The sequence below is a fragment of the Aplidium turbinatum genome, chromosome 14 (genome assembly GCF_918807975.1).
Source record: "Aplidium turbinatum chromosome 14, kaAplTurb1.1, whole genome shotgun sequence".
Taxonomy (NCBI): Eukaryota; Metazoa; Chordata; class Ascidiacea; order Aplousobranchia; family Polyclinidae; genus Aplidium; species Aplidium turbinatum.
Window position 1 is genome coordinate 3,889,417 of NC_137485.1, and position 15,709 is coordinate 3,905,125.

General features: G+C 36.5%; 1 protein-coding gene across 1 annotated transcript; it reads left to right on the forward strand.

Moving 5' to 3' along the window:
* The first annotated feature begins 1,064 nt into the window (after positions 1–1,064).
* On the forward strand, positions 1,065–14,450 carry LOC145783655 (acid-sensing ion channel 2-like). Its single transcript, XM_082595540.1, has 9 exons — positions 1,065–1,315; positions 1,910–2,077; positions 4,624–4,773; positions 5,795–5,916; positions 6,422–6,621; positions 7,309–7,516; positions 13,155–13,287; positions 13,630–13,758; positions 14,288–14,450. Exons 1-9 carry the CDS (start codon positions 1,065–1,067, stop codon positions 14,400–14,402), a joined length of 1,476 nt encoding a protein of 491 aa, XP_082451666.1. The 3' UTR covers positions 14,403–14,450.
* Positions 14,451–15,709: the final 1,259 nt, after the last annotated feature.

Consider the following 15,709-nt stretch of genomic DNA (forward strand, 5'->3'; position numbering starts at 1 on the left):
TGTGTTGGACCAAGCGTTTCTGTCAAATATTCAAATTAGAGTATTCAAGGTAGCGCACAAGTTAAGAACACCAAGTAAACTTTAATTCAATCGAAACAGCCTGCCCAGTAAACCTAATCTGGTCGATTTTGATACGGTCATGGCTATTCGCTTAATTAAGAACATAAACATTGATATGGGCTCGTTTACAGAAGAAATCAAGAGAGGAAGCTGAATGGGCCGTCACACAACTAGATGGCTCTATAGAGTGACAAATGACAGCTGGGTGGGTGAGGAAGAACTGAAGAAGGTTGTGCGGAATGGAGGAAGCTGTGGAGGAAGATGAGTTATAAGTTCACCTAGAGTCAAAATCGACTGAGCTTAAGATTTTTTTTGTCATATCCAGGTTTACGCGCGGTGGTTTCAGATTTTGAATTAAGTGGACGGAAAGGCAAGGAAGCCAATCTTCTTGTCCACCTTCAAGCATGCCTTAAAGTGTCCTGCCAACTGCTCTTGCACAAGCGTCATACTAAGCGTTTTTACCTTCTGCTTCTACTAACACTAAACTATAGGTTAATTTAACCTAATTGTTCATCCGTTGAGTGAGCAAAATGTTTCTTTCAGGATATTACTTGCTGGTTTTCCCCAGTTTTTAAGGGACACATGAAAAAGGTTCTACTCCCTATACCTATTGAAACACAAATGCCTTATGCCACCGGTTAGGTCAATAAAATAGGACTGAGCGTGAAAGGCATTCATTGTTTCCAAACAAAATACGCTTGCTAATATATCTCATGTTCTAGGTCAAGTTTTAATCGTCGGCCATTGGGCTTTGTTTGGTCCAAGTCGAAATTGAGAAAGAGGCCATTTGCTTGTATGGTTGTTTAAAGTGGTCGTGACTACGCGAGGGCTACGCACACACTCTTGGCCAGCTCCATGTCCAAGGAGGTCCAATTATATTGAAACGTGCAGCTTCAGGGGAACTGCTTTACGGAACATGTTTTAATATATTTACAGCAAAAGTATTTTGATATTTATAAAGTATTGAAGGACTGTACGACGTTTTTTCTTACACTGGTCACAAAATGAAGTTGGAAGATTTCGAAGAAAATGATAATAAATGTGCTGGTGGTGGCAAAAGCAGTAAACAAGAAAGTTGGGCTGCCCCTGTGTACGACGTGGCCCAGCAAAATGACTTCGGTGGTCTTGGTGACCTCACAAAGGGATCAAACATGGCAAAATTGGCAATGACAATGAAAACGTTCGAATTTGCGGACAACGTCACAATGCATGGATTGAGATACGTCTTCATGAGGAACATTAGTCAAACACGGAGGTGGGTTAGCCTAAAATTATTTTAAAAGATAGATTTGTAATTGATATTCTACTCTTGGTAAGTTTTGCTTAAATCCCTGACTGGTGTTCATGCTAGGGACGGTACATTACGGGACGCGCAACTCCGTTGTTCCTTCAACATTAGAAGGGTCAATTGTCAGTTTGACATTTTTTTTTACGCTTTACTGCTGGCTTGCTTTCAACTAAAAACCTTAAATCACTTTAAAACCAACTTCACTCTTCTTATATAACCCATAAAAAGTAAAATATTTTGTAAATTACAAAAAAACGTAACCCTTGTAGTGTTGCGGATAAGCCAAAAGCGGATGAAGTTTCGCATCCCTATGATCTACAATCCCTAGTTCATGCAATCACTCGCACTAGGTTTGATTTTTAGTACTGTTCCAAGTTTTTATCATCAATCAAGCAGAATTTTTATCTTAATAAATATCACATGATTACTGAATTTGCTACTTCCTTTCTAACAAGGGTTAATACTTGTTTGTTTCATAGTACGATATTTTAAAACTGGCGTCAAATGAATTTGAAAAGAACGTCTTTTCAAGTTAGTATTTCTATTCTTTTATCTTTTTAGGTTGATATGGTTACTAATTGTTCTCGGTGGAACTGCGTATTGTTCATATCTTTTCTACCAGACAGTCACCTCCTATTTCGAGCATCCCACGGTCACTAAAGTTAGCACTAACTTTGAAACGACAAGCGAGTTTCCTGCGATCACGATTTGTAATTACAACGTGTTCACGTAAGTATTCAAGTAAAGTGAAAAAAAAAGCGAACGAGCAATTTTCTAACGGATGTACGTTTTCCGAGCGTCTGTCACACACTTTAAAATCTATCTGATGTAAACATCTGAAACTTTAAAAGTTCTGAATGTTTTAGTATGATATTGCATTTTGATTCTTCTTCTTGCTAATGAGGCAGCAATTCAGGCAACATTTCTGAACTGCTTCAAGCAGTGCATTGTTTCTGGGTTGAGGTTATTGGGGTCTATTGGAGTCTGTGGGGTCTGTTGGGGTCTGTTGGGGTCTGTTGGAGTCTGTTGGGGTCTATTTGGGTCTTTTGGCGTCTATTGTTTTGCGAATTTGGGTCGTAACAAACAAAAATGGTATCAATTGAGTTTTTTCTTGAGTGAAGCAGAATAACCTATGATCTTGGCCGTGTAAGCACCATCTCTGGTCTCCCCTAAAACCCACTAGTGGGCGCCTATGTTTAGTGATTGCTCTTAAAAATAGAACCAGAAATCGTTTAAGGCGGCAAACTTTTTCAACGTGGGGAAAAAAATTACATCAATCATTTCAGCAAAGAATAAACAACTTTTAAGCTTGTACAGAAAAAATAGTTAATAGGCAATGCCCGACAACGCAGAAGGGAATCTAGAAAAAAAAATTGAAAAAGGCCAGAGTTTTAACAAAGTGAAATTTATAACATAGATGAACAATGCAATGCAAAACAATGTCCAAATAAATGAAACGGCAAGGGGGTGTGGGGGGCTTGCCCGAAAATTTTTTTGAGAAACATAATCTTGTTTTGCATCATTTATTGATATCATTTTGTTAGTTTTTTTAAATATTGCATCATTTTGTTAGTTTTTTAGACACAAAAAACTTTTCATTCCCTTAATCCTCAAATATGCTTGCCCAATATCGCCGAGATGAACAAAAATGTGGTTGAGCGAAACGAGAGAAATTTTTTACAAAAATGGAAAAAAAATGTAAAATTACCAGCCGAAAAATGCTGCACGAACTGAATATGAGTGAACCCCTAGTTAGAGTTAGGCTCCCAGTCGAGGGTTTGGAAAGCAATAAATACGGCCTTGCATGATTTAATTAGCTATTTATTATTATCGACGCTTCTGTAGTATTTCTTTATTTTTTAACAGTCAAAATGCATAAAACAGACTAAAATTAGTGGCCATTAATCAACCGTGCCCCCCGGCTGGAGGGTAAGGGAGCGGTCAACACAGCTCTGCTATGATTATGTATTACTTGTTAGTTGTGTCCACTCTGGTTTCGCTATGTTCTCAGCAATCATACAAAAAAAATTTCTGTCAAAACAAAGTGTTATCATGAATAATAACAATCAGTGCAATGGTTGCATCAATGCAGTTTGATTTTTTGGTTGAAAATATTGAGGGCTGGTAATGAGATGAATTAAGAAAACCTATTAATATACTTATTTCCGTTGGCTGCCTGTCCGAGTGGAGAGAACGTCTGTTTGATGTTAAAGAACGTCAGTTCAACACCGATTTAAACCCAGTAGCAGTTGCAGGAGGCACTTAGTTACGTGTCTTGTAAAAATAGTGAAAACATCTCAGAACTTTGTATCAATTTTGTAAATTTTTCTAGCTCGCTTTTCTCGAATATTAAAGACAAGAGTTTTTTTGCTTGCTCCTCTCAAAAACTAAGAAAATAATGCAATATTTTAAAGTCAGTACCTTGCTCACTCAACTACCTACTTGAGTGTTATAAACGCATGAGATAAAATGTGTCTTGCATACTACCGTATAAAGAAAGGGTGAGGCCACTATGAACCGGTTTCTAAACTTTACTGAAAGGCCACACAACACCAGGTAACAGGTATATAGACTTTTAACAATAAAAAAACATAAATTTCACTAAGGTTGTAAAATAAAAAAATATTTAAAATCTAACCAAACGACAGATTCAAACCAAAATTTGTAACTCAAACTTTTATAGAAGTCCAGTGCTAATTTGATGAGTAAAATACAAAGAGTGAGTCGTGACTAAAAAACCATGAATGGTTAAAAGTGCATAAAAGGGACTGAAGTCAGGTTATATTTGTCAAAAATTTCTGGTAGCAAGCCTCCTAGACTTTTTACTGAACTGTTTTATTTTTCGGACGTCAACTTTTACATTGTTCATTTTATCTATTTTATCAGCTTACAAAGTTTGCTTCGATGAAACTCTGGTGTCTCCATTTTTTTTCCAAATCTGCTAACCTCCAAAGCACTCGGCAGTGCCTCGACAAAACATCTAATGGTATGACAAAATAATAGAAGCACCCAACTTCATGGCTAAATAGTTCTTGTTGACTGCAGGTTATGTTGTTCCAATGAGCGCAAAAAGGAACATAATCATTAAAAGATGCAGCTGCATACTCCAGAGTCCAGATGCGGTCTCATACCCGAGCGAAGTCAAATCGGCGCTTTTTTGCGCTTTGTTTCAAAGCTCTCTTACATGAAGCTGCGTATTTACTCATATTATTATTTATTAGTAGGTATTTACAAAATAGTTTTTTTAATCTTTTATTTATATACTTTCGTATCAGAAAATCCAAGCTAACAGTGGTACAGCAAGCCATATTAGGTCATGTTTTTGCAAATGCACCACTTCCCGCAGATGTAAAACTGGATGACTTTGACAGCATTGATATTGAACTGTTCTACAAGGAAAATGGATTTGATTACAATTTAGAATTGTAAGTTTTGGCGTGTTTGCAATATATAGATTTCAGTACTTTTACTTAGAACATACTTCTTCTTTAACAGATTAATCATATTTGATTAGCTGTGGCCTCCCATATGAACTCCTTGTATTTTACTCTGTTTTTAGAACATACACTAGAGCACAATTGCACATCTGAATTTATAAACTATTTATAAACTACCATTACTATTTTGAAAATGTGAGTTAAATGTTAAAATTGTGTGCTATGTACTGTGCTTGCACTATCTTTCACCACAAATGGAGGAAAAAATAGTGCTCCTTGAGTAACGAGACAAAAGACTGGATGTTGTTCGATAATCTTTCAGTGCAGTCGGAAAAGATTGCCAACTTGGAGTTATAAAAACATTTGTTTTGTTTGTTTGTTTGTTTATCTTTATCCTGCATTGCGGGAAAGCGGACTTGAGCGCTATGCATCGGTGTACGCCTTCCGACATACACCTGACCCACGCTGCAGCCGACGGCAATGTCTGTTTTCCGGTTATCTACTTTACTTATGACGTAAATTTGGTACTACCCATTACTCGAAATCGATCACTAGGTAGAGGCAATTATCGTAAAGTTTCTTGCCCAGAGAAACAACAGCAAGTGCGGGTGGCTGGAGTCGAACATGCAGGCTCTCGACTGCGAGCCCAACGCGCTAACCACTCGGCCACGGCTGCCGACATACATTTGTTGTTCTAAAAACTCAGACGAAAATTAAAATTTGTGACAAGGCTTTTCAACTTGTTGTCCCAGTTAAATATTAAAAATATGTCACTATGAAAATTACTACTCAATATAAACTAGTTGCAAACTACTAAAACTTAAAAACATAAATGAGATGAAATACACTTCAAACTGCAAGACTTATGGTATGCGCAACAAACGTACAATGCACAACCAAATAAAGTTACTGCCTGGATGATTATGTGGTTGAAATCAATAAATGAATAACGCGAAGTGATTCAAGTGTTGCACCAATAGTTTGTAATACATCGTTGCATTATTTAAAGCTGCATCTACAAAGGATTGCTTTGCAAGAAAGAATTACTCTCTTATCACGTGACCGATTTTGGTGTGTGCCTGACCTTTGACCCTGGAAGTGACGAAGCTTCAAAGCATCAAACTACCGCAGGTGAATATATTGAAATTAATCATTTTTTGTTTATATTGTTAAGGTTAATTTCATTCCAAGCCGTAAATGCTGCCTTAAAGTGGATGGAATCGAAACGGTGACTGCAGGTCTTTTACTGCTTCCAGTGTTACTGTGTGTTGTCACAAAGCCGACATCATATCATTGTGTTGTCTTACAGAAAAAAAACCCGTCTCGGTCGCTGTTCCATTCGTGTTACAAACAAGCTAGTTGGATATGCGTCCAATGCAGTAGCGCTGACGAGGGGAGGGGATTTAGGGGGTACTTTTGGACTGGGGCCCGAAATGTTTTTAGAATTCCAAAACCTTTGTTAGGGACTTGGAAACTTGGAGAAACCAGCTCTTATTCGTTGGATGTGGTGCGTTCATGTTTGACATGTCTTATTGTGAGGTCCAAAAGCCTCATTGGCAGGGGTCCGAGTTATCCTTTCAATGACCCTGTGTCAATGTAGTCCTTTGCGTTCTTCAAGAATTTCACTCTTTTTCAGGTAAAGTAGGTGGATTTTACTTCGGTCAAGTCTTTGAACGAGACGAGTGGACCCTCGGACCACATTATACGCATGAAGGCTTCCGCATTTTGATTCACAAGTCTGGAAGTGTTCCTCACGTTTTATTAGATAATGGAGTGTCTCTTCTTCCAGGATTAACATCGGAAGTGATTTTAACAAGAAAAGAAGCGACAATATTGGTAAGTTGAAAGTTGTAGAGGTCATATAAAACCTAACTGCCAAAATTTACATCAGTGAATCATTTAGTGTCACCAGCTTGATGCATGGATGTGTAACAGCAAATTACTTTAAATCTATCTCATATAGGGTAGCTTAGTATGAGTAGTATTGTAACTAATATGAAGCATTTCTTATTATTTTTGGTCATGTTATAACCGGCATTAAATTTTTACAATAAAAGGAAAACTAAAGCCATGAACTCCTCACTTTTATTTTCATTTGCATTACAAATACAGTTCTTATGATGATGCTAATATGCACTATGTGGCTGTGTTCAACCCCTCTGGTAAAAATCTCCGGTGATGCCACAAAGTCATATATATTACATCGGTATTACGTCATACTGATATAAAATATAACTTTTCCAAAGAAGAAAAAGAGCATAGAAAAAATCAAGAAAAGAGCATTGAAAGAATATAATGTGTTGCGTAAATTGGTTTTGTTGAAAAACTTATATTGAATGGACGTTGAATCTATCATAAGCCAACGACAAATTTTACGCTTCTGTCAATAGGGTTCAAAAATAAAATCTTCTATATACGGTACCCTAAAAAATGGATAAAATGGTCTACCGGCTGAGTAAACCTAAAGCAGATAGGGTTAACACTTGAGCGATAAAACATAAACAATTTCAATATGTTGTGCAGCCTCCTCCACATGGTCAATGTGGCAGTAAAAAGTTGGATTACTTTGAAGATTATGCCTACGACGATTGTATGCTGGAATGCGAGACAAAGCACATGGTGTCTGTATGCGGATGTAGGAAGATTTATCTTCCAGGAACAGCTCCCAAATGCACTTTCAAACAATCTCTCGAATGTGGGAAGAGAATGACGTTTTATTTAAACGACTCAAGTGAGAATGCGTACATTGTAGCCTACTTGCTGCTGGCTACGTAACAATGAGGAAGTGTTACGATACAAAAACATAGCAAGCTAAGAAGTTACACTGTTTTTTCAGAAGCTGTAGACAAGGAACACGATAGAACTTATATTAAATAACAATTGATTTTATAATAAAAAATACTTCGTTGAAATAGCATACTGACATATAAAAATTACTATTGTGCAATAATTATTATACTACTGTACTTTTGTTACACAACTAAAAATACAATTCAAAGGTAGAAAAATCCAGAACTTTTAACACATATTTTGGTAAATTGACATTACTTCTTGTGCATCATATCACATAATATCTTTTACACATTTTGTACAATTGCAGCATTTTACAACTTACCAAAGCATACCTTCTGTCTAGTAAGAAGTATTTTGTACTTTTTATAAGTGGTACAAAGTTGCAAAAAATATAAACGCTGCTGTGAGATTGAAATAAGGCAGTTTTAAGACCTGCTTTTTTAATAATTTGTTTCCAAGCGAATAATAATTTCAAAAGTAGAATAAATGTCGCATAACTGCTTGTTAAGAAATAACTTTCAGATTTTTGTGTTTTTGTTTGCATTTCTTTAATAAACATTATAGTTCAGGTCCTTAGGGGAATCTTTAGGCTAAACGTGTTACACGTTGTTTTTTTGCATATTTTTGCAGTTGATCAACCCAACTTTGATTTTAGTGGGTGCCGCAACTTTTTGGGTCACGTGATCACCTCCAAATCGGGGATTTCCCCAGAAATCACGTTTCAGCTCTTTTTACGTCATTTTTGTGCAATTACATATTCGATTTTTGTATATTTTAACTTAAAAAGCACATACTAATAAGTGAGACAAAATAAACACAAAATAATTTAATTGATGACGTCATTGTGACGTCATCAAATATTTTTTTTTGCTTTTTTAACCTATTTTGGTCGTTTGCTGTTGGTTTTAGTTGGAGTACCGGTTACTAAAACCATTTCACAATTCCTAAAAGTAGTTTCGTCATGATTGCGTCTTTTATGACGTCATCATTACATTATTAAAACTAGACAACTTCAAATTCAGGAACCAAAGGTAAGTTTATTCCGAAAAAAGCGATCAAATACTCTCATTATTAGTTTTGCAAATGCTTAAAATTTTACAATTGCAAGCAATAACAATAATTCCAGTACAGTATGACGCAATAACGACGTCATCAAGGGAATAACCAGAAGAGCAGCTACCAGGGGTGAATTTCCCTTTTGGTCATGCCACTTTAAAATTTAAAATAATTATGTAGCCCTAATTATGATCTACAAATCCAATTAATACACGACCCCAGATGATGCAATGTCAGAGTCTTAACACTGTTAATTCAAGATGAAAAAACTAGCGGTTTTCGATGTTAAATTCCTACCATACGTAATTTGATATTAAAAAAAATCGTGTACGACAAGTTTTTTCAAGTTACAAGATAGAGTTTAGAAAGTCAAAAGCATTTCTTGAATGATGATTGTGGATTGGAGATGAAACGTCAATGTGGATTGAAGATGAAACATCAGAGAGGATTGGATATTTTGTGGTCGAATTGCATGTTTCGTACTCGCATGAACAAAGACTTGTGCATTTTATGGATTTTTTCTTACAGGGACATCGAGAGCCACAAGTAGACTGACAAAACGGAACAAGCTGATTTGCATCATTATGTTTCCAACTCCAAGCTAAAGGAGAAGGTAGTTGCTGAACATTTACGAGGCTTGATTTCCGTATTTCAGCTTGATGTCCGTATTTCAGCTTGATGTATCGCTCTGCGTGTATGTTGCATCAAAGCAGCTGACGTTGGTGGCAGCTTTTCAATAGTGCAACCATTGGTAAACATCATATAACGGCATTCGTCTACATCCGTGATAGTAGGACTATTGCCATAAAGAGCTATGACATACTTTTGTATGTCATTTATAGAACTAGGTGAGCTTGAGAAATTCAGAGAGTTAAATAAGCCACACATTGCGGTAAGATTAAGCATCCAACAATCCCAAGCCTTTTTTTCCGAAGACGAAACAGTATCACAGATTGTGATAGCATAAAACAAAGGTAAAGAAGCGCAAATCATCTGAGATTGAGGTGAAGATGAAACAATATCATGGATTGGAATGAAGCGAGTTTTTTCTCCAACTCCAAATTCAACCCATAGTTTACAGATTTCTAACTTGTCAAAACACGAAATTGCAATAATTACCACATCAGTATCTACTGTTTTGACTATGGCATCGGATTTTCCATGTTTCACATGGAGAAACATACGGGTGTCTGCCTCTTCGTGATCACATGGGGAAACATCAGACATGTCCAATGTTTGATTGTTAAGAGCTGTATCTAATGATGTTACAACAATCGTAAACAAGTTTGGATCGACTGAAGTTATCACAGCTTGTTGAACCAGTTGATATAACGCAGTTTTGTTGCTGTCATTTCCCAAAAACTCAGACCAGTTGAGAGGAAGACGAGTATTACTTGTGACAGCCACGTAACATCCAGACCCTGTTTCTTGCAGAAGATAAGCCTCAGATAGCTACTGCCATCACAGAACATGCCAGCAGTGTGATGTCAGCCGATTATGAAGTAGTGAAAGAATCTGCCTCGAAAACCGATCACTACATTCCTTGATGGAGGGTTCTTGTTGCATCGAGTGCCATGGAAACTGGAGACAGTTATGGGTCTATTGCACAGTCATATGCAGATTTTACCATTCGTCATTATCGCTTAGCAACGGTGGTCTTTGATGGATATGGTGGTCCGTCTATCAAAGACAATACCCATCAAAGACGCGGCATGAACGTCCACCCGGTTGTTCACTTTACTGTAGACACCCAGTTCATTGGAAAGAAGGAGCAGTTCTTGCCTCGAGCTTCCAACAAGGAAGGATTAATTTCTGCTCAACTGAGGAATAGAAGCTGCAATGTGATGAACGCTCCAGGTGATGCAGATGTTGACATCGTCAAGACGGCAGATGGACAGCCCTCATCGACATAGTACGGCTTTAATTGGTGAAGACACGGACCTTTTAATATTGATACTACGCTATGCTGACACTCTACTTCCACTCCGAAAAGGCTTACGCAACCAAAATACACGACATCAACAAACTTAAAGCAATCATCGGACCAGACATAATTATGCTTACAGCTCCTCTTCATTCATGCATTCACCGGTTGTGATTCAACGTCAAGGATATTTGGTATCGGGAAGAAGACGCTTTCCAGAAACTAGTGAAAAGTCAACCAATAATCAAAGAATGTGCAAATTGCTTTATTCTCCCAAATCAGACAGACCACATCATTAAGGATCTTGGAAACAAAGCTATGACCGTTATGGTTTGGCAACGATGGCAGTAGTAACCTAGAAACACAGCGATACAATACATTGGTCAAGAAAATTAAAACAGCCAAATCCTTTGTTCACCCTGAACGCTTGCCACCTACATCATCCTTTACCAAATTCCACTGCCTCAGAGTTTACTACCAGATTATGGTCAGGATGGGTAGGCTACTGACGATGGTATGGATGCTCTAGACTGGGGATGGAAAGTAGACAATAATCAGATGGTTCCAATCATGACGAACATGAAAGCTGCCCCGGACAACCTACTGAAAGTGATCACTGCAATTGCGAATCGTGTTCACCTCACTGTAGTTGCCGGAGATATGTGCTACCATACCATGCTGGATGTGGACCATGCCAAACTGGTTCATGTGTCCATACAGCAGTCACATAATTACAGACGATGACATCGAGAGTCACAGCGATGAGCATTAGTAATACTTGATCCATTTGCTTTCTTTACGCTGATTATGTCAAGAGTCTACATGACCACATCGTATGAGCTCTTTATGCCTGCTCAGTTAACCCAAATACATATAGAAATTTACCGGGTTTATTAATAAACAATACATTGTTATTGTACATTTTTAATTGTTTTGGCAGCCATCTTGGATTGCCATATTGAATTTATAGGCTATCAGATAATTTAACAATTCTGAGAATGGTCTCATTGACTTCACAAGGTATAAAAACCTAGATATAGACACCAAAACTACACGTTTTGGTCATATGATAACCTAGTTATGGTCAATTTACTGTCATTTTAATGGTTTGGCAGCCATCTTGGTTTGCCATATTGAATTTATAGGCTATCAGATAATTCAACAATTCTGACGATAGTCTCATTGACTTCACAGGGTATACAAACCTAGATATAGACATCAAAACTACATGTTTTGGTCATATGATGACCTAGTTATGTTCAATTTACTATGTTATTTTAATGGTTTAGCGGCCATCTTGGATTGCCATATTGAATTTATAGGCTATCAGATGAATTAACAATTCTGAGAATGGTTTCATTGACTTTACAGGGTATAAAAACCTAGATATAGACACCAAAACTACATGTTTTGGTCATAGGATGACCTAGTTATGGTCAATTTACTATTATTTTAATGGTTTGGCGGCCATCTTGGATGGCCATATTGAATTTATAGGCTATCAGATAATTCAACAATTCTGAGAATAGTCTCATTGACTTCACAGGGTATAATAACCTAGATATAGACACCAAAACTACATGTTTTGGTGATACGATGACCTAGTTATGGTCAATTTACTATGTTATTTTAATGGTTTAGCGGCCATCTTGGATTGCCATGTTGAATTTATAGGCCATCAGATGATTTAACAATTCTGAGAATGGTTTCATTGACTTTACAGGGTATAAAAACCTAGATATAGACACCAAAACTACATGTTTTGGTCATATGATGACCTACCGGTAGTTATGGTCAATTTACTGTTATTTTAATGGTTTGGCGGCCATCTTGGATGGCCATATTGAATTTATAGGCTATCAGATAATTCAACAATTCTGAGAATAGTCTCATTGACTTCACAGGGTATAAAAACCTAGATACAGACACCAAAACTACATGTTTTGGTCATATGATGGCCGAGTTATGGTCAATTTACTGTTTTGTTCAATGGTTTAGCGGCCATCTTGAAAATAACCACTTTCCGGAAGTTGGATTCCTTAAGATTTTGAATATGTTAGTACTGACACTCAATACTAATCAAATCAGTTGAAAAACCATTGGTAACTTATTGTAACCAAAAAAGTAACACCAACAACAAACAAGCGACTACAATAAGAAAAAAACAAGCAAAAAATTAATACATGACGTCACAATGACGTCATTAATAACATAATTTTGTGCGATTTTTATCTCGTGTATTTTGTAGTGGCAGTCAGTCCAAATGTAAAAAAATAACGTATCTAATTGCATAAAAATGCCGTGAAAAGAGCTCAAAATTGACTTGGGGGGAATCCCCGATTTGGGGGTGATCACGTGACCCAAAAAGTTGCGGCACCCACTAAAATTGAAGTTAGATTCATCAGCTACAAAAAAATGCAAAAAAACAACGTGTAACACGTTTAGCCTAAAGATGCTCATTTTTGCCCCTAAGGGCCTGAACTATTACTTTTTTGTCGTTTTTTCTTCGTGTTTTCGAACCTTGAATTCGGAGAAGAGCTATATTATGCATGGCAAATTAAGATGTTATCGGTTATCTGTCTATACAATACTTCAGATCTATTTGATGCTTCAAAGTGCGACTGTCCACAAGACTGCGCCTTCACCAAGTTCGATTACCACGTCACCCATTCTAAGCCGGCAGAAGGCTACAATGATATTGTCAAGCAAATCTACGGCTTGGACATTAGGTGAAGACAATTTTTTGCAATATAATAACTAAACTTGGGTTGTATATTGCTAATTTATGTTTGTCAGTTCCAAATGAGGAATTCTAAAGTACCTTAATTGCTGCTTAGAATTCTAAACTAAGGGCACACAAAAAGGTGATCTATTGCTGGAGGGTTCACTTTCACAGAAGCACTTAAATTTGATATGCTTTGTAGGCAGGCTGATATTTTTCAATTTTTTTTATCTTAATAGATGGCGAAACCCAACAATTTTGAATGTGGAAACATTGAATAGATTGACAAAAAAGAGAACTTTGTTGTTCTTCCGAATTGTCATGGTTTTCTCTGTTGGTTTTCTTTCAGTGAAGGAGTAGGGGTTCAAGTTTATTACAAGGAATTAAAGTACACCGACGAAGTAGAAGAACCAGTTTATTCCGTTGAAAAGCTTCTTTGTGATATAGGAGGAGCTACTGGACTTTTCCTAGGATGCAGGTAAGCAACTAATATCGTTTACTTCAAACAAAACCATTTATTTTTCATAAAATACGTTGGATTTGTAAATACAACAGATAGCCTCAAATTAAGTAAACTTGTGAAAATGAGAACAAAGCAGTTTGTAATGTAGTGGTTTGTACTGTAGCCTACTGTAGTGTCATAGTGGTTTGTACTGTAATATAGATGTTATTTATTATTATGTTATTGGCCCTTCTTCGGGCACTTTTTCAAACAGGTATAGAAATTGCTCTGGTGTACTTTGAGACCTTGAGTGCTGAAAGGCGACATTAATTGGCCAACCAAAATTTAATCTAATAAATGTTAAGTATCTTAAGTTAAATATATTTATTAATCTGTGTAATGCACAACAGTGGTGATTTCAGCAAACTTCAACAATGCATGGCAACACTGCAAGTACGGCATTATTGCAGAAAATTAATTTTTAAATTGCATTCAATATATGTCAAAGTTTTAATATTTATTGCAGTTGGATTGATCTGGAAACTTAAAAAATACTTTTTTGCAGTTTCGTCACGTTTGTTGAGTTTTTGGACTTTCTCGTAGAATTTGCCTGGTTCTGGGGAACGAAAGGAGCTGCTATCAGACAAAAGAAGTCCAACGAAATTGACACTATTATTTAACTAATCTGGGGAGAAATGTGAAAACTTCTATCTTCAAAAGTAGTTGCTGAACTGTATCAAAACGTGATGTATGTTAGAAAAGACTATGTATAAATCTGTATTAGAAATATCGTGTTTAGGGTTAGAAACACAGCGTTGAATATTCACAAACAACATAAGTTGGATCAGGGTAGACCGTGATTGCGAGTATGAAGGGTCATTTTAAGGTTTGAGTAAAACTTAACGGGCCGCATAAAAATGATTTTTTTTGCGACTCAAAACAGTGATTTTATGCTTGTAAAGAAAATACAATACATAACACATCAACAAAATAGCTAACGAAAACAATCTATGTTTCTTGCATTTGGTTATTACGTCAATCTCTGCTATCGGTAGTCGACCGAAGTAAGCAGGAATCCAGGGTTTCATCAGCCATTCTATTTAATGTGGTACTTTTCCATCTCTTTAAATTTAAGAAAGTGTTTTTGCAAATGTATGTGCTACCAAACATGGAATACACCTTCAGTGAAAAGTTTTTGAGTTAAACTCCTTTGGAACAAATATTACATGCAAGCACACCAGACACTATGGACCAAGTTTATCAGCGGACAAAAATACTTTTCCCCTAAATGGAATTGAACTCTCTGTTTTCCTCTGACACTCATTTTATTAACAAATTACTTCACTTGCTTAAATAGATAAGCTAGCAGCAAACTCACAATGGAATTCAAGAGTATCTATTATCTGTGCTAGCAACAAAAAGCAAAGTGTGTGTCGTCATAAGCCGTAAAGATAAATGGTTAGACTGCAGGCGAGCCGCATGCGGCCCGCGTACCAGAGGTTGGACCACCCTGAGTTAGATTTTTTTTCAATGTGAAAATGTCACTACCAGTAATATGATGAAAAGTTTGTCTCTGAGATCAATTGAAGCTAATATGCACTTATTAACAATATTTTGAATGTATAACGTTTTTTTGACGTAATGTTGAAGCATATTAAAGGTTCAAATGTTTTTGCATTTTAATTGTTTTTGCCTCATCTTTGATAAATTTCTGGTTGTTGCTAGTGCAAGCAAAAATAACATGCAACCAAAACAATGTTCAGTCTGACTATGTGGGCAGTTGATAACTATGAATCTTAAAAGTTAGCAATAAAATATTATACAAATGCACAAATCATGTAGTAGCACTTAATTAACATTTGCACTTTTTTAAATTGTTACCGCTTTTTGTTTATCTTGTTTAGATGAGCATTTGTAGATTTGTTCTTGTTTTTACGAAAGTGCGTTATATTGAGTTATAAAGCATGAAAAAATAAATCTAAGTTTA